Source organism: Papilio polytes, unplaced genomic scaffold, assembly GCF_000836215.1.
Source record: "Papilio polytes unplaced genomic scaffold, Ppol_1.0 DF823691.1, whole genome shotgun sequence".
NCBI lineage: Eukaryota > Metazoa > Arthropoda > Insecta > Lepidoptera > Papilionidae > Papilio > Papilio polytes.
In genome coordinates, this window is record NW_013525513.1 from 4,717,126 (window position 1) to 4,737,466 (window position 20,341).

At 32.5% G+C, this 20,341-nt stretch overlaps 1 protein-coding gene across 1 annotated transcript; it reads left to right on the plus strand.

The window, feature by feature from the left end:
• Nucleotides 1–15,665: 15,665 nt before the first annotated feature.
• LOC106104071 (homeobox protein Hox-D10a-like) lies at nucleotides 15,666–17,074 on the plus strand. Its single transcript, XM_013284009.1, has 2 exons — nucleotides 15,666–16,566; nucleotides 16,656–17,074. The coding sequence occupies exons 1-2, from the start codon at nucleotides 15,666–15,668 to the stop codon at nucleotides 17,072–17,074; spliced, it is 1,320 nt and encodes a 439-aa protein (XP_013139463.1).
• Nucleotides 17,075–20,341: the final 3,267 nt, after the last annotated feature.

Sequence of the window (20,341 nt, forward strand, 5' to 3'; positions counted from 1 at the left end):
AAGCTCGTTTAGGGTTGGGACTGGTTACTTGAATCCCCGAGGAATTAAGAACTATTAAATATGACCCTGGGCATTTGAAAGTAACTGATGTACGCTTAATACAAGTTTTCTGTACGTCATTTTTTCTTTTTATAAGATTTTATGACTTTTATATTGGTGTCATGTATTTCACTTGTTTGATTCAAGCTAACTGGAAATCAATCACTTAACATTTTAATTCCAACTCTATTCTTTACTCGTAAATACATTATTCCATGCTTTCAAAGATTGTTATCTATAGAATTCAGCCAGACACTTGTATACGAATGTGGAATTTACTAAATATCTGTAAAATTCTGTAAACTCTGATCGTAATAACGTTACCAGATAGATGCCAACTTATCGCCGCCGCCAATCAGAAACGAGAACTCAAAATAAATCGATGTTACATCCAATCATTACTCCACGTCAGGATCGACTCAATTAAAATATCGTTAATGCACTGCAACTGTGTTAATTGCAACCTTACGTGAAACTATTAAGTTCCATTTTACAATGAGTTGTGTATAAAGTTGTAATGGTCATTATGGTAAATGCTGTATACTATAAAGCCACGAAATCGGCGTGTCGGAATCAGAATAAAGGCAAAATAAACAGTTGGTAAAACCACGCGGTGTGCTAGGTGCGTTTTAAATAAGGTGGTCATTATAAAAATATCAAGCGGCTACGACCGTTGTTGTGACATATTATATACTGGAATACTCTTTAATGTGTATAAATGAATACACTGTGTGCGAAATTGTAGTGTTATACATTTACATTGATTCGGTGTTCAATTATGATTGACTTTATAATTTCTATAAATCTAACTAATATTATAAATGCGAAAGTTTAGATGGATGGATGGATGGTGTTTGTTAGAGTTTATAGCCTAAACTGCTGTATGGTCTCGATGAGATTCGACATAGATGTAAGAATAGTCTAGAAGAACACATAGGTTTCTTGTTTTTTTTTTTAATTTCACACGGACGGAGTCGCAGGCGAAAGCATACAATGAAAAAAGTAGCTCTACCAAATGAGATCAAATAAGTATGATATGTTTTTTAGCCTAATGATTTTATTTAGATTAAATTACAATGACTTGAACACACATGTAAAATATAAGGTGTGCTTTTTACCTAATGGCAACGTCTTTCGAGGGTACTTTAAAAATATTTACACTGGCATCATGGCGTCCTGTTATCCGCGCGTACGAGCGATAAATGACTTGTAATTTCGTACCCGGGTGATACCTGAGCTCAGTGAAAAAACACGAGACATAGACGTCTTGGTGCGTCGCAAATTACGGTCATCATCTTCTCATCAGGCGTGGGTACGCGTTGATGTATAGGAGCGGGCGGAGAGGTGCCCCACAATGAACAACTAGCTCAGATGAGACACGTCGTTCAGTTATGTTAGTGCCTCTGAGAGTCTTGCATTGCTTAGTAATTAAAATATTATTTAGGTTGAAATAAATGTCATAAATTATATTAATCTGTTTCCTACTCCAGGAAATTACAATATTGGTGTTTTTGATGGCATTACATTTCTTGACATATTGAACGAACATTACAAGTATGGGTGTTGATTGGTAAAGAAATTAGAAGTTATTGAAACATTTTTATTTATACAGTTAATATAATTATCTGATCGCAAACAGTAAATAGTAATTAAACAGTACATTGTAATAATAAATAACAATAGAAACAACGACGAAGATTACCATCTGTTTGTTTATCAATTGAAAATGTTTAGTTTACCGTCTATGAGAATGTTAGTTCAAAGAGTAAGTACATTTTCAGCAATAGGTTTTAAACTCACTAGAGTTCAAGCCATGCAAGAAACAAATTACAAGGAAATGAAATCTTTGTGGCGCGGCGTTTCGCCATGCAATTTTATGTTCATGCGGGGAAATTTAGCCACATGTCGGATTGATTAATATTAGCTTGCGTCATAGCTATTTGTAACTTCGTTGCGTGTGGAAATATGTTTTCGCGAATATATCAATTGAAATATTCACATATTGTTAATTATTAAATTACTTAAGACTTTCTCTATACATTTGGATGTAATAGGTGGTTGAATTTAGACATAAATGAAGACTTGTATCGCAACACATCGTATGACTATATTTCAATGTTAGTATTGTCTCTATGTTATAATTTTGGAAATAAAACTTTTGTTAATTCGTAAGTATTCTTTCGGACAAGTACTGAAACAAGCCTTAAAATCTTCTCGTCGTAAGCGCCGCTTATAATCTGACACAAGTGAAAATTTGTAAAGAACTTGTAGTGTAAGCGAGGCCTTATCATTTCAGTGACGTTTCAGTATTCGGCCGTTTTTAGAATAGTTACAGTACTCCCTTGTTTTTTTTAATCTGAAGCATTAATCGTACTTTATTATTATCACTATTTAACGGATAAATGAATATAGAAGTAAATCCGCAACAAATCAATGAGAGTTGTTTCTACGCCGATGGTATCTTTTATATAAACATTAGAAAGGTGGCAGCGTTGGACGGACTGAGACAAATCGGCGTGCATGCGTGCCGAATCCAAATTACTGAAAGACAATCGCTTCCATTTTAGAAAGAAGATTATGTTAGTTAAATTCAAACAAAAAAGCGCCGGGTTCTGTTCATGTCACATTAACTATCGGTCATCGATCCAACATTATTAACAATAAAAACTACATCATTTTGAATTTGGAGTCATTCGCAGAAAAAAGGTTAAAGTTCTCTTGATAAAATAAGATGATAATTTATTTTATCCATTGCCGCATCTATTCCTCTCCTGATTCTATGATACATGAATATACTTAGCTACATAGATCTACGCCTTTCAAATCCTAGATATGGAAATCACATTTTGATTTTCATTTATTTCATAATTGTACTGACCTCTAAAACAATCTTGGGCATTATTTTGACGCAGTAAGCGGTAGTAGAAAAAGGAAATTACCAGAACATATCGTCGGTAAAAAAGTGGGACGAACCGAGCAGTCGTTAGTGTGGGAGCCAATGGTCGTTACCTAAAAGTCATTAACGTCAACTTTTACCGTAATTTGATGGAACGATATATATCTCGAAATATATTCAGATCGTATTATGTAGAGTTCAGTAGCGTTAAGTAATTAGTGTAGGGAGAATGATCAAAGGTAGGGCGACAGAGAATTTTATTGATTCCTATTGAACGCTTAATTTCAACAACTTTTATATGGGAAGCTACGACTTTTAAGTTAATAAATTAAACATTCAAATTACGCTATAATTTACTGTGTAGAATTAAATTAAGGGACATGAGGAAACGTTTTTAAATTACCTTATTAATTAATTAAATTTAAATTCTACAGTTTCTTTGAATAGCCTCACTCTATACAACTGAAATACAAGATCAATTAAATATAAAATTTGGATCATTAATTCTGTGTTGTAACCGTAAAATTCGGTTTCTTGTTTTTTTTACACATTATTTTGCTGTTTTTTTTACAGTTTTACCAAGTGATTGACTTGGATTTCAAGAAGAAACAGCTTAATCAGTAGATATTGTAGTTGTTAATTTTTTTTTACATTTCTTCATTTATAAAGACGTAAATTAACAATACTTTAAGTTTTTTATAGCGGCTGTACTCTGGTTGTTCTAATTACGTGGTTCCATTACCATAATGCCTTATAATCATAGGAGCATTTGTAACAACCGTGTCGGATCTCAATGAGGTGTGGAAACGCACCGTTTTGCGGTGTCTTTCAGTGAATACTGTTGCCGTAAGTAACAACAATATAGCGTTTTTTCAATAACTTATCTATATTTCTTATTTTTTTAAGAAGCTTATCTAACAGTGATTAACTATTTAAGGTGAGTAATTATAAAAATCATGAAATCCTAAAAAGTGATATAACTCCATAATATATTTTATCTATAGTTCTAGGGTACCTGCTTGAGCGTTAATTAGGTAGTGTAGACAGAAGTTGGTATGTATGTATGTATGTTAAGTGGATGGATGTTTGATAGAGTTTATAGCGTTACCTGCTGAACGTATCTTTATTTTAAATTTCGCGCACGGAGTCGCGAGCGTAAGCGAGTCTAAAATTACATTTCTTTTTGTACTGCGTATGCTTAAAACTTAGGGCTGTATTAACGACTGTTATCTATTTATATTCTTTCTCTGCCACAATTGTCGATACTTGGAATTTTTTCACCTAGTCCGAGCAAAATATCGGCTGATTACATGCAGTGTCGGTTGCTCTTACATCGAGTATTCAATGTGCGGTTTATAAATCGATCCAACCGACATTGATGTAATTTATTTCCTGTTACGTAGTTTGAGGACAAGTAATTTTATATTTTTTTATAAAAATTCGAGTGGCAATAAGAAATTAAAAAAAATAATGTTGTTTACAGCATGTTTAATTTTTTTTTACAAAAAACTTTAAGTAATTCGTAGTTTTTCATAATAAGTGAAACGTATAATAGTAAATTTTATTTCACATGTTAATATTTTACAATGAAAAGCAGAAAGCATGTGCCGTGTTCCACTTTTTTCACCACCAGTCCACTACGTAAGCATTACTCGGCCAAAACAAAAAATTAAAACATTAAAAAGTGCGCATAATGTATGGCAATTTTTCAGCATAAAAATCCGTCATGTCGCATGTAAAATTGAGAGTAATAGAGCAGGAAGAGGTATAAAGGGGACGTTGACGGAGAAATGTTTTCATCACACGTGATAATTAGTACGTTTCAAGAGAAATGAACAAAAGAATCAACTGCTGCTAGGGTAGGGCTTCGGTTATCATAGTCTCAATAATGTTGATTAAATCTATTAAATAAGTTCTATTTCTTGCAACTTTCTTTAAAAAAAAGTACTTTATCAGTATAAAGAATATCCATAAATGTATGAAATTTGTTGTGATGCCTTTGTTGTCAATAAGTAGAACAGTAAAAAGCAAAGCCGTTCATATGATCGACTCTCATCCAAACGAGACGTATGGAATTATCTATTATGAATGGTTAATTACATCGTATACATTCGAAAGTTCGTAATTATCAAGTGATGACATCCCTAAACAAAGTGTAGAAGTGTCGGTAACGAGCCGACAGTGCAGGGCCGTTAGCCAAATGCGGGACGACCCGAATATCCACTTAGTGACGCTGCGGCGTGGCAAACTCAGGGAAAAGGGTTGCACAGAGTTAAACCTTAAAGTTGGTAGAGCTTAATCCAGGGAAGTTATTAAATTACGATTCACCGATTTTTAATTGTTACCAAATCATCATGTTTAAAGTCTTAAAGATTTTATGAAATTCAAAACATTTATAGTCATATTTTGGGAAAAATATAAACCAATTCCTTTGCGCAATTAAGAAAGTGTCGGGTTTCAAGTTATTGGTTACATCATAAAAATACCGATTAAATAAAAAATGCTTTGCAGCAGTTATAAAAAAAATTAAAGTGTTAGTAAAATTCATGTATTGGTTAAAATCTCAAAAATGTTTTTTTCTTTTCTAGCCTAGACGGCCTTGCCTCAAATGTCTTCGCGACTTGAACATTCCGAGACTTGAATTTTAATCTGCGTGATGTAAGAAAGTTTTTGTTCGAGCCAAATGGCACGAGTCAAGTTTTAGAGTTTTAATACGTTGTAATGTCGGAGATTTGTGATGGTAACGAGATGTCGTTAACGGAAGACATGCTGCTCTCAACAGCACGGGATTGTTTAGGAAAAACGAACGTTACGATATAGACGATGCAATGAAAATTCGAGTTTTTAGTTAACATTTTTTTAAATAATCCAATGACTGCAAATAAGATTATGAAGTGTGATGCTGGCAAATATGTGTTCGGTACTTTCTTTCCAATTGTCAAAACAGGATAAGCTTAAATGAAAATTCGAATGACTAATTTCAAAGCAGGATTTCCTAAAATAAACCAATTGTTAGTTCACTAAAAAATAAGAAATATTGACGCGAAGTAACTACTCCAATTAAATTTATCTCGTTGTTCTGATACCTTACATTTTACTCTTTTCTACATTCTAATTTTTTAACGATTTATCGACGTATTATGTAAGGTATAATTTTCGTAACTCGAACCACGAAGGCAACCCTATCTGGGGAGGTGAAACAGAAATTAAAAGCTCAAGAGAGCAGGCCGCAACACCACAAATCGCTTAGTGCTTCCCGCCCGCTCTAATGGCACGCCAATTAAAAGTTCTCTCTCTGGCTCCCCGGGCGCGGATTGTTATCTGAGCTGTAAAACTGAACATCTGAGCATCGGGCCATAATGTAGTTTATCCCAGCTCAACTGTAGTTTGCCTTCAAGTGAACGATTAGCATTTTGATGTCGCACTGTTCTAGCAATATAGCTTGTAGGAGTTTTAAGCTATTTTCAATTCACTCCCGTTGTCTCAGATAGGAATCTGAAGAGATTTGTGTAATCGGAACAAATAAGAAATTAATGGGAATGTAATAATTTAGTTTTCCATAATTTGAAACAGACATAACATTCTGGTTTCCCAATACATTATAATGGAAATACGTAGGTACCGACTTAGGTTGACAATCTAAGTGGAATAGATACAGATTATGTTATGTGATTCCATTAAAGTATTTCTAATATATTTTCCAATTCTAATTGTATTTGTTATTATCTACGTTCGTATTTGAATATAATCTAACTGTACCTTATCGCAGTTAAATCAAATAAGTAACGGTACTTATTTACGTATTATACGGTACTTATTTACTTAAGTTACGAAACTTTACTGACAATAAGGAAATTTACACTTTATCTTATATCTGTGCTAATAACAATGTAAGTATTATACGGAAGAACATCTATGTTTATTTGTTTGTGTATTATGCACAGTTGGAAGAATGAATTTAACTTTTGCGAATTTTACTGAAATTTACAAGTTCCGACGAATTTGGAATAATTCTACACAATTTAGATTCCATTTAAAATCACATATAAATGAGTAAATCAAAAGTTATTGAAAAATAAATTTATGCTTTTCCTTTATTGACAAATATGCTTTAAAATTACTACACATGAGTACTTAGTAGAAATTTAATTTTGCAAATTGCGTGTAAGTTTCGCGAGAGTGGCGCCTTTTTGCAGATTTCCTCTTGCAACCCTTAGCAACGTGGGGATGAAAGTAATTTCACGGATTTCTGCCAGATGGCGCTAGTCAAAGTATTCCCGTTTTTAATTTCACCATTCGTAGTGTAGATGGCGATAGTGGGACTAAAAGTATCTTTTTTTTTCTTTAAATTAACTACGATGTAAATTATATGACATTTAAATAATAGTAGTAAATGTAGTTTTTGTGTGAAAATATAGTAAACTGTAAAAACTTAGGTTTAACATCAATATTAGTTCTTGTCAAAAAGAGATCAACGCGCAAACAAAACTCAATTTGAATTGTTAAATAGAACAATTTGTGATTTTTAATAGAATTAGTTATTTTTAAAAGAATTTAAGGTATTTATAGAGTTGTTGTTTGTATGTACTTTAAAAACGGTAGCGTCGAAACGGTACAACATTCTACTTTCGAATCGAAATTCAAAATTCGTTGTGTTGTGACGTCACATTCAGAAAGGTCGTGTTGAGTGAGCGGGAAAGCACCGGCTGCCAGAGATTAGACACGCTAGCCGGAACAATTTTTTAATATCCCCAAACAAGGAAGGCGAGACTCAACGTTGTAAACTTATGGATAGCTCCTATAGTAACAAGAAAATACTTACCTCAATAATACTTACAGAAATCAAAACCAGAAAGAAATAATAACCCCGACGAATGTAACGAAATTGCATTAGACGAATTAATTATCAAATTAGTTTTATAAATAATCAATTGTTTAACTCGTACCGCCCGATATTTATCAAAGCCACGAAAATGTGGCATTGTGCTCCGTTGTTTCATTTTTTTTTCAGCGAGATCTATTTGAGATGCGTATCCACATAATATTTCGGTTCGAAGGACATTAACAGAGCGGGAGTAAGTTTGACAGCAGGATTCGTGTCGCGGGCAACATTACCATACGCACTTGACGCTTTGCACTAGTCAACCCAAATAACAACATCTCTTTATGTTATTTATGTCATTTTAATATTACAACGAATTGTGTACTCTTTTGATTATGTAAGTTTAAGTTGTACTTAGGTTAGAATTGTAGTAGTAATGCATTTGCGTACTAAAATATTGTATTTGTCTTTCATCATTGAAAAATAATAAAATTATTATTAAAATCAATAAACGTGAAATGTGTTTGACTAGATTTCCGATTGTGAAATGTTTAATTTTTAGTAACAAAAGCCTCGTGAAGCGAGGAGTGGTTCCACAAACACGGATTTCCAATTAAGCTGGGGTCTGATTGGCAGGTCGTTAGTCAGCTCTCAATGTGGCCCGCAGAGCGCCGCTCACCGCGACTTCAGCCTCTCAGAGGTTATACCTAAACATTCTATAGACCAATTCTAATTTGCTCAAGATATTTTCCTCTTGTGCATATTAATTAAGACAGCTTTATACATATTACATAGAACAAGAGGCACTTGACTCAAAAAATAATAAATCTATTTTAATGTACTAAATTATCTAGGGGTAAAAATTACAACCACTCTCTTAGTATAAGAATATTTTAGGCAATAGACACTTGAGTTGTATGCTTGCCAATTATATAATATTTTTTCTTGGAAAGATGGGATTATTAAAGAATCTTCTTTAGCGATAACGGTCTGTCCACGGTGGTATTTCCAAACCAATACGACTTAGGGTCCTTCAAGAAGCGAGCCTACAATTTCCTCAAAGGCCGGCAACGCATCTGTAGTTCCTCTGGTGTTGCGGATGTCCATGGGCGTCGTTGACTACCTTTGTGTTCCCGACGCTCGTTTGCCCCCTTCTCATATAAAAAAAAAATCACGTATAACAGCTATTCCGTGTTAATATTTTAATCATAACTTCTAGCTAAAGATTTTTCACATTAACCTCGAATAAAGTAAGATGATCGTTAATTACCTACGAAGTCAAGCTTACAAAGAACTGTCTCCGCATAAAACATGATTGATTACGAGACGGCTCGGTGTAGCGATGTGAAGATATCGTCGAATAGAGAAACATTAAGTGTATTCCTATGTCAGTGATATCATTTTCATAGGCCGCCCCGTCAAGGTTTCTGCATCCCTTCTTTGCGAATCGAGAACAAAAGATGAATGGAGCATATCACAACTAAAGTATTTATGTGTTTTGAAAAAACGTTGTTGACGAGATCTTATTTTCTTGGCTATAGTACGTTTGTGAATAGTTAAACTACATTGAAACTGTTTTTTTAAACGAGCGAAGCTATTGTGTGGCAGTACTTTTCTTTCAAGCATATCAGTAGATGTTTTTCGAATTAAGATTCATTGATATAAATTTGTCGACTTGATGTATTTCGAAACGGCATCTAAAGTGATTATAGTATTATAATACTGTATTTCATAATAAAATTTAAATTAACATTATGAAATGAAAATATGAAAAAAGTAGTTGCAATATCTACTCCATGCCTTTTAGATCAAGAAATACATAGAGCACCCATATCGAAAATAGGACGATTCAATTCCCCGATCTATTTTCATCCTTAATAATATAAATTGACTAAGTTTTTGCATAGTTACTTAGTTTCTTATACATAAAAATGAAAACTAAGGAGAGAATACCTAGATAATGTTAAGTCTAAATTCATACTTATTCGCTAAAAGAATGTTAACCTAATATTCTATTATGATCCACTTTATTTCTAGCTCTGTTATTCGAATAAAATTGTCTCGTAAATCAGTCGGCCGGTGTTTTTCTTGGAGCCGTTGAGTCGACCGTGTTTTGTTTAGAATCACGCACACCGCATCCCCATTGCAGCGATTGTGATTTATAACTACTGAATCGTTGGAACAAGAATTTAAGATAATTTTAATTCGCATATTTCGCAACAGAACACTGTACAGTTTTACGTTAAGTCGTAGAGTTGATTAATGGTTATTTAAACAGTCCTTTCGTCTTTAATATACTCTAAAGGACTTGCTGGCCACATAAGATCTCAGTGCCACATGATTATACTATTGTTACTTTTTTTTTAATTTAAGCTTGAAATAGTTTGTATGTTGACTGCGAGAATTGCAACTTTAAACGTACTTTAGTTGAGATTCCTTATGACGTAGCGAATGGAAGAGTAATTATTGTTATTCTAATGGATCGCGCGGCTCTGAACACTCCCTATTGTAAGGAGTTCAGGATCGAAGCTCTGATTAATGATTGTATAGTGAGGGGCCGATAAGGGTCACCACTCACTAGACAACTAAACTGTTCTTAATATTCAACTGAAAAAATTGAACCCAAGTGAACGGAATTAATTTTAATAATAAAACTTGCTATAAATGTAATATATTTTGATATAAACTAAGTTATGTCTAAGATCAGAGTCAAGAATAATAATAAAAGCTTTCTTTCTAAACTTAAGCAACAGTATTAAGTTACTATCTAAAACGCACTAGCTATTAAATATAGTATTCCAAGCATGATAAATATACAAATATTTTTATAACATCAATATAGATAGTAATTGAACTTGCATTATATATTTCATAGCGTTTTTATATTTAAAAAAGTAAAAAAAAAACATCTATGACTTTGTTTCAGTGTGCGTCAATCCTAAACATGGTATCGTTGTATAATACCACAGCGAGAGATTACACGCGGCCAGCTGACCGGGAGCTGTTTGTTTGCTGAAATCGACGTTTATGGGGTTTATGATGGGATTTGACCACGTAGGCATGCTATCTGACCTATAAAGATGATTACTGCAAGAAATCAACCATTATTCTGACAATTATTATTATTACATCATTGTAATTCTACACTAAAGCTATTTATATAGTCGTTGTTTTCAAACTAGACGTTATTTTAACTAAAAAAATAAAGATCGGAATTTAGTTGTTTGGCGACAGACCTTGTTACTTGTATTTCGAATATCGGCGATACTTCTTTGTTTTTCAAGGAAAATTTTGTATAAGACTCCTTTTGATTACAATCATTGTGTTTCTTTGTAACAATTCAAAAAACAACTAAAAAGGCAATGTTGAATTCATAGAAAACTACTTTCAGAAGTTTTATTACCGTCAATAATTGTCAAAGACTTTATTATCTCTATTTTGTAAACAGAGTCTTTAAGAGTTGCCGCTCATATTGTTTTACTTTTGTCGCTTTTGCTAAAGAAGTATAAGGCGATTTTTTATGTTATTGTTATTTTTTAATCCTTTTAAAACTTTATAAGTTGTGCGAAATGACTGAATTGTTTTGCGAAATGAAGGGTTTGGTTACTAAAGAATTTTGCTGGTAAATAAAAACTTTATTTGAATGTATCTATGTAGAGAAGTTAAATTTAAAATGAAAAATAATAATGTTCAAACGAGTTTTATATTTAAGAAAGTATTAGAAGACTTATTAAATTAATAAATATACAGATAAGAGGAACATTAAAATTAATTAATTTTAATCAAGAAATTATCGGTTTGTTGTTATTATTGTTTCTTTATGAATATTTGTAATTCAATTGGAGTTCGATTTTAATTTTAAGATCAATTGTTGTTCTCATTTACAAGTTGTGGTGCCAATTTCAAGTAAGAAGGGCTTTCCGAACGGTACTTAAGGTCTCGTCTCGCCCGGATCCCGTTCCGTAAGGGTAATAAATCTTCAAATTTACCACTTTAACTGTCAACAGGCATACAGTTGACAAAATAATGAAGTGAGACAATGCTTGCTCGATAATTATTCAATTGTTAACCGTGAAGTGAGAGCGTGTAAACTGTTTGACTTGTAGACGTGTACACTTCGGAATAATAATTAGATTTTTACAAGGAAAAATCTAAGGTCGTAGTATTTTAACTAAAAGATTAAACTTTTTCAAACATCTTGTACTTGCCTTTTTTAAATACAAACGCGTATTACGCGTATACGCGTATAGCGATTCTCATGTTTATAAGTCGAAATTCTTGACTATTGTTTTTGTCTGTCGGCATCCATAAAGCAATATTTTTTTGCAATATCTAAATTTATTATAGAAAATATTTGCAAATACCAGGAGCAGGTAAAAAAGGATTTACAACTAGCAACTCACCGTCGTTTTCAAAGACGCGCCGAAAGCTTTATACTTAGAAAGTGCTTTATTGTTTTATGACTCCTGTAATAAAATTATATTTTTTTTCTTCAGAAAGCGGACTCGCGGAGACTCGCAGTAGTTACCTACCGTCTTGTAAAAAATTAAAAATATTTCGTTTACAATGCCACCGACAGATGTAGATTTTTTTGGAACGTGAGTAATAAATTAAGCAAAAAGATCTAAAGTAAACATCGAACGAAAAGGCACCGCGGTAAAACCGAATACAGTATTCTGAATGAGCCATCGATTGATTTCGCAAGATTAATGGTGTGGTATTGTCAGCGACACGGTATGACGAAAATGTAAGCCGAATTACGGTTAACAAAAATGTGTTCTAACACCATACACGGAAGGGCGCACGAGTTTCGTTTTGAAATCATTTTCAACTGACATACTAATGAATGGTTTTCAATGTTTTTGTCAGTTTAATATTCGATAAACAACCTTAAGATTGATATGGTACAATTCAATTTTGAACTAGATGATGGTTGTGCTTTATGACGTTATGAAATGTTTTTTTAAAAAGGGATCCAATAGAAATTGATTTTGGAATTCAGTGTGAAATTGAAGTTAAGTTTTATTTAAAAGTTGTACGCGGCGAGGTCGACTTGGTGCGCTTAATCTGGTTATTAAATATTTATTTGTTACATTTTATTGTAACCCGTTAAGTCGTGTTTATTTTGTAATGTTTACTGGTTTGGAAATATTTAGACATATTAGACCTTAATGGGTTTACTATAATATGACCCATTAGCGGTAGGAAATATTTGTTTATTTTTCATGGACACTTGATATTGTTAAAATTATGATTTATAGCTTGACTTAAAAACTAAAAAAATATCAGGGGAGTATGAAATTCCTGTATTGTAACGATATAATTATTAATTTATTTCATTGAACAAAAAATACAAATGTAAGAAACAATATAATTTATAGCTAAAACGGCTTTAAAAAAAATTGATTAAACCTTCGAGAAATGTTAGAGTAAATTACAATGTTAAAAACAAAGTTTGTTGCAGTAAACCTAGGCGTTTTGACAATTTCAGAATATGTACTCTTTTATAAAATGACTAACTGTTCCCGTGTGATTTCATCAGCATAAAATTATTTTATTGTTTACATGTATCAAATTGTCAATTGCAAATGTTAAAATGACATGACATGACAAACCATGGCAACCTTGCTTCCTTGATGTTGGCAGCAACTTATGGTCTCTTTCCCACATTAGGGTTTTTATCCAAAATATTTACCCCCTAAGTTTAATGGCGTAAAAATATATAGCGTAAGGTGTGACGTAAGTGTAGGGCTTTTTATTAAAAAAAGAATTATTCAAAAATATGCTGTAATTGCTGACATCTTAGGCAACAAATAAGTGTGTGTTTATGCTTTATTATAATAGTATAGATTTAATACTGTTTTTTTTTAAAGAACACTGTTAAATAGCTGTAGAAATAAACGATAATTTTAATTTTATTAAACTTTAATGCCAAATTGACATTATTCCCCAATTTTTCTGACTGGATAAGGCAATCAAATATAAAGGCAAAGTATACAATACGCATATTTGTGGGTGTGCGCATGTCCGACAGATGCGAGCTTGGATTCGGTCGGGAGGTGTGCGCTATAACAAAGCTTCCATATGTCGACTTCATCAGTGTACGCCGCGCTTTACCATTGGGCGTGCAATACTGCGAACGTAACATGACTCTGCATTTGTACTAGAAATCATATAAATGTTCCATATTATTGTATTGCCTTATTTATTTTATACATTATAAATATTTCTATATTGTGTAATTCACTAATATTAAATGACTAGCTTTCACCCGCGACTCCGTCTGCTTGGAAATAAAAAAAAAACAAAAGTGCCTAACCTATGTGTTCTTCCAGACTAACCTCTACGTCTATGCCAAATTTTATCAAGATCTGTTCAACCGTTTAAACTAACCGTTTAATAACCGTTTTACTCCAACAAACATCCATCCATCCATCTAAACTTTCGCATTTATAAGATTTAACATTAAATTGTGAACAATCACTTGTATTGTAACTTAATAAATCCTCAAAAATTGTACAAGTTACCTCATGTTTTATTATAACTTGAAGGCTTATAATAATAAGTATAAGAATAACTGGCAAAGACGTTTTCAAAAATTTTTTAAAGATAATTATCATCGACTCACGAAACTCAAACATGATAGAAAAAGTAATTTTAACATTAGCGTAATTTCTGTCTAAAATAGTAAAAAATACTAGGTTATCCAATATCATACATGTATTTTTATTCATAATTTTACTAATAATGACTATGAAAATCGTTTAAATAAATAATTAATTAATGGGCATTTTTTGCCTGCTTCTATTAGAGCACATTCGCGTGCACAGTTGCAAGCGGGCGGCGCACGCGCAGCCTCGCATTGTCCTCCGATTGAACTGTTACAGCGTGAGTTATGTGCCTTACACGGATCGTGTTCTACAGGATGATACAAATTCGAATACTAATATTATAAAGAGGAAAGATTTGTATTTTTGTATGTATTAAAATAACACAAAAACTACTGGGTCGATTTAAAAAATTCTTACATCATTAAAAAGCAATGTATTCACTGATTACATAGAATCATAGAATGTTAATAATTAGTTTTTTATTTTTACGCGGACAAAGTCGTTAGCAACAGTGTCTTATAATTAATAATGCGTAAAAAATGAAGGAAGAGAAAGAAAAGTATTATTAGAGTAAATGTTAACATTGCAACTTTTTGTATTAATAAAATAAATAGATTTGCAATTTATTCTAAATTTTAAGTTATAGCAAAAAAAATATTAATCGTTTTACGTCATAAAAATATGTTTATTGTATTGTGAAAAGAGGCTAAAAATGTAATTCAATTAAAACATACAAGTTTACTATTTGATTCATAGTCATTGAGAAATTATAAACATCCTATATATCTTGCAACTGCAACACAGTGACACACATACGCGGCTTTACACTAAACCAATAATAGAATAAAATCAATCTATACCACCCTCTCACACTCACACTACGACAAATCAATCAATGATTTACTCACACAGACGCACACATAGAAATGTATTGGAAATATTGGCATTGTAAACATTTATAGGACATTTGCAATATATTCCCCTAAATAATTGCTGTCTCTTTTCCTCATGACTATTTAAACAAACGAAGAGAGCGTTAGACAGAGACAGAAAAGCTGGTTTAACAACTTCGCAAAGGGACAATGGCGACGCTATTGTTGAAAGTACCCCAAACTTTTTTTTAGGTCATATAAAATTATTACAATTGTAGGGTCTTGCCGCCCGCTGACACTTACTGCATTCGTTTCGCAGTCAACACAGCATTCGGAACACCTCCCACACTGGCTAGTGTTAGTGCTAATAGTCTGTGACCTAGAGTAGAAAAGTGATAGTGAATAAGTTTGAAATAACATAAGTAATGTCATCAGTGGCGGCTGGTAATCGTGCAAGTGATATGTGGACCAACAGTGCTGATCTCTACTCACAAAGTGTACGCCAAGCGAATCCTAACCATGCTTATCAATATCCGACACCCCCGAACGGCTTTACACATTATCAAAATAACTTCTATCAGCAAAACAGTGAGTATCCTCATGTACCTTCTGATGTAATGAATAAAAACTATCATAATTCTCCAAATAGTGTCGTAAAATCCGAACCGATACATTGGCATAACTATCCAGACTATGGCAATCAAATGAATTTGGATATGGTAAATAAATGGCGAGAATTGAATTATTATTCGCAACATAATGGATTCGATCAACGAAATATTGCATCTAACACATGCTACGAAGCTAAAAGTGACGACGTACGGTCGCTGAATTCTCCTGGTCAATGTAGTGTGTCCGAAAACAGTTATGGATCGCCACATAGTACGTCGAGCGTAAATAAATTAACAAACCCAGATGAAGAAGATTCGCCTAATTTAAGGGCATTACTAACGAAATCACATGACCGTAAGATTTCGCCCTATTATGCCAAATATGACAAAACGTATACACAAGAGGCCGCGCAAAGATACCGCGTGACTGACGTTAATGATTGGGCAAAAACAAAGATGCAAGAAACTGATCGAAATTTGCTTCAATTTCACGGTGAATTTAAATCTGAAGATCAAACAAAAAGCAAGAGGATAGACGCCAATATTGAGGCGCCTATTGCAAAGGAGAGCACGCCATCATCACTAGGTACCGACGAGAGCTGTCAGGACGTGACGAGGGTCAGTGCAGGCGGGGACAATGTGGATTACGGCGAGAACAAAATGGCCGCTGTTCCAGATGTACAAGCTTTCTATCCATGGATGAAGAGTACCGGAGGTAACCAACCTACTCCCGAACCTTAAATTAAAATACTAAAGTAAACGAAAAATTAATAAGTATTAATTAAAAATATTTTTGATTTTTAGGTGACGACAAGAAGGAAGGATCAAAACGTACGAGGCAGACTTACACCCGTTATCAAACATTAGAATTGGAAAAGGAGTTCCACTTCAATAAGTATCTATCAAGAAGAAGGCGTATAGAAGTTTCCCACGCACTTGGCCTTACTGAAAGGCAAATTAAAATATGGTTTCAAAACCGTAGAATGAAGGCAAAGAAAGACGGAAAGTTGTCGACCTCTCCTGATCCGTATGTTATTGACGATAACCTACCCAAGGTAGGAAACATTTCGGAATACATGGATACAAGGCAACAGATGTCTAACTTAGGAGCCTATACGAATTATCATTTAAATAACGCATCTCCAAATTTAAATCATAATCCAGGTATACCACAAAACTGTATGATTCCGAACTACGCAGATGGCTTAATTCAAAACATGTGACCTTTTACGTATCAGGTTAGGGCTTGATACAATTAGTTGATTTTTAAATTATGTCTTTATTTTAATTAGATTTAATTAGTAATAGCTTTCAAAAGTGTAAATATTTGTATTTTATTTCTCATGTAAGGAGTTTTTTTTTTAATCAACATAGACAGATATGTACGAGTATATGCATATTCCAAAAACTTAATTGATAGAAGCTTTAAACTGTGAAACATTTGTCTAGGTTTAAAATCAATATAAAAATGATTCTTAAAGACGTTCTTATAACATATCAAAATGACTGATTGTAAGCGGTTTGTATTTTTATTAAAAATGATTCTATTGTAAATTGATTTCCTATAATTGTATTTCCACTGACTTTATTTGTAATTTTCTATTTTAATGACACTTTAGCACTGTTCTAATATTTTATTTTATGAGAGAAATCTAGGCTGAGTGATTGTTTAACTAAACTAATTAGTGAATTAAATAACGGCCACTTAACTTCTTTTTGACGAAATTCATCGTATGAATGTGTACCTAAGTTTATGTAAATATAGCGATGTAAGAAAAAAGTTCCTATTTACATAGTACAGTTTTTGTGTATTTATAAGATTGATTATTTATGATTGATATGTACTTCTCTAGTCAATTACAAAGGCGCTATCAATAAAGAGGAGTTTTGATTCCTGATTATTTAAAACTAAACATTCTTTTTTATTTATACCATATCCATTTTTAGTAACATTAAATTTAAATGATTGTTTACTTTTTTAAAACATTATTTGTTATTTTATGCTTTTGGTATACGATTTTTTGGGGTTTTTCTGTTATTTCTCTTAAAACATCCATGAAACATTGTCAACATATCAAATAATTTGACAAAAACATAATATTTGACACAAAATTTATGTACTTGGCCGCAAAATCGACCTCAGCAGATAGCCACCATCTTTTAGCAAAAGCCGAAAAAAGCTTGAGTTTGAGAAGTGAAAATTGTAACGTTCACTACTGATGCGACAAAGGTTGTTTTGTGCCTACTTTTATCTTTAAAACAATTCGCAAAGAAGGCACTTCGCAATAATCCTGTTAAAACTGCGCAGTGGACTTCAAAGAAGCATTGTTCAATTTTTAAATACCGATTAAACCCTTTCCAGGGACTGATAGTACAAAGACCGTTTGTTAAATACTGCAAGTTCATTGCTCTCTCGGGACCATTTAAATGAGCAAATATTTTCGGCGACTTTGACATGTTATGACTAGATGTTGGGATTTGTTTTGAAGTTTAAGGGATTTCGCTTCGTAATCCTGTTATCATTACTACCTGACTTTAACGCTACCGGTATTGAAAGTATTATGATTTATAGTCGGCAATTTCCTAAGAGATGTTGGTTTGTTATTACTGAGCCTACTTACTGAAGTTTATTTATTTAATTTTTGGACACATTTTCTAGTAATTAGTAAAGACGGTTAGACTAACTTTAGTACTTGTTATATGTCATAAAAAGTTTTAATAAATTAAAGGATGTTGTTTTAATTAGATGATTAAATTATCCGCACTAAGTAGTTTCTTGTTATAATTTACAAAATGAAAATAAGCAATGAAATATACAAAGTAATATGCGCATTTAAATATGAATTAAAATTTTCAATACAATTATATATGGTTTTGTCAAAAAGTTTGGTAATCGCAGATATTTTGTAATTAATTAAAATTAATGCAAAATTTTATTCTTGTCGTATTTTTATTCTTTTTAGAATTTCCTTAGATAACTTGATACAACTTGGTGCTTTAAATGTTCACACGAGTGAAGTACGCACAAATATTTGCGAAAATTGCAACCAAGTTCAGAGCGTACGCTGCCCTAATATTTGAAATCCGACCCTTTGCTTTTGAATTGACAACAACAATAGCTTAGGAAAGAAATGGCAATAGTATATTTTCATAGGTCAGAAAAGGACATCCATTCAATCCCCTTTTTCAAGGGCGAGATGGGCAACGCATGCGCGAAGAGCATTTTAACAAAATGGCTGATTGTGTGTGGTTTGTATTTTGTTTATTTTAAGTATTATAGTGATATTTAAGCAATATGGAGGTAAATAATTAAATTTGTTTTGTATAAAATGTGAAGATTCGTTTATATCATTAGTGTAATATTTCTAATACTAAAAACAAGTAAGTAAATCTGTTTATTAAAAGTTTGGAATTAGATGTTATGTTATTGATTTCGAAAGTTTCGGAACTATATTAAAATAGAATTTATAAAATAACCATCCTTTAAGAAAGCTTTACTTTAATAATATATGTTTAAAATATAACATATATTAATGATATGCATAATTAATATATGTTTTGTGGCACATCTCCAATTTTTTTAATGTTGGTATAATTGTTATGGTTTATTGACTTTAGAATGTTATTTAATTTGAAATTTGTGTCATCGCTACTGTAAATATACCTTAGATCTTAGCTAATTGAAATAAATGTGTAATTAAATTCCTCAGATTATATCAAAACAGTTGAAGGGAGCAGGTATCGAATAATTATGGACCAATTCAGTCTAGTGCTAAGGTAAGCTAATCGTCAGAGCTGATTTGAATAATATGGTATAATGGATCAAGGATAATACATTCTGTGCAAGTTTGTCGGTCCGTTCGCTGGCTCGAGGCACTCTGAATAGCCAGTGAATGGCAGCTCTAATTAATCCCGACGTCGAACGAGCCAGAGCTCATTGATGCTGGATCAAAAGAAACCTTCTAATGGATATTTGAATACGTTATTTGCCTTTAAAGGAACCAAATTTAGTTTTGGATATAAGGTGTAGAGAAAACTAGAAAATATTTGTATGATTATATTAATTAGGTACAAATATTACTTACTTTCTTATATCTTACTAATATTGTAAATGCGAAAGTTTAGATGGATGGATGGATGTTTAATCACTACGAATCAGAACAGCCCAACGGATCTAACAAAGCCTGGAACTACACATTGGGCGCACATTTGTTTTATTGTGCTAGTGTGTTATACTTTAACCTAACTAACTTAAACTTTTAAGTTTATATCATTTTCGTTTGAAATCTTTTAATAAATTTATTAAATAAGACATGGTTGCAAATCAACCTGCTTGTTCAGCTTTGACGATAATGCATGTATCTTTAATTTGCATACTTAATCAACAATTAAATTTAATTTAATGGTTTATAAAAAGCAATAAATACTGTATGAACTATTTCCGTGTTATCGTAATGTAAATACGCGAGGTACAGATGCTTTTACACGGC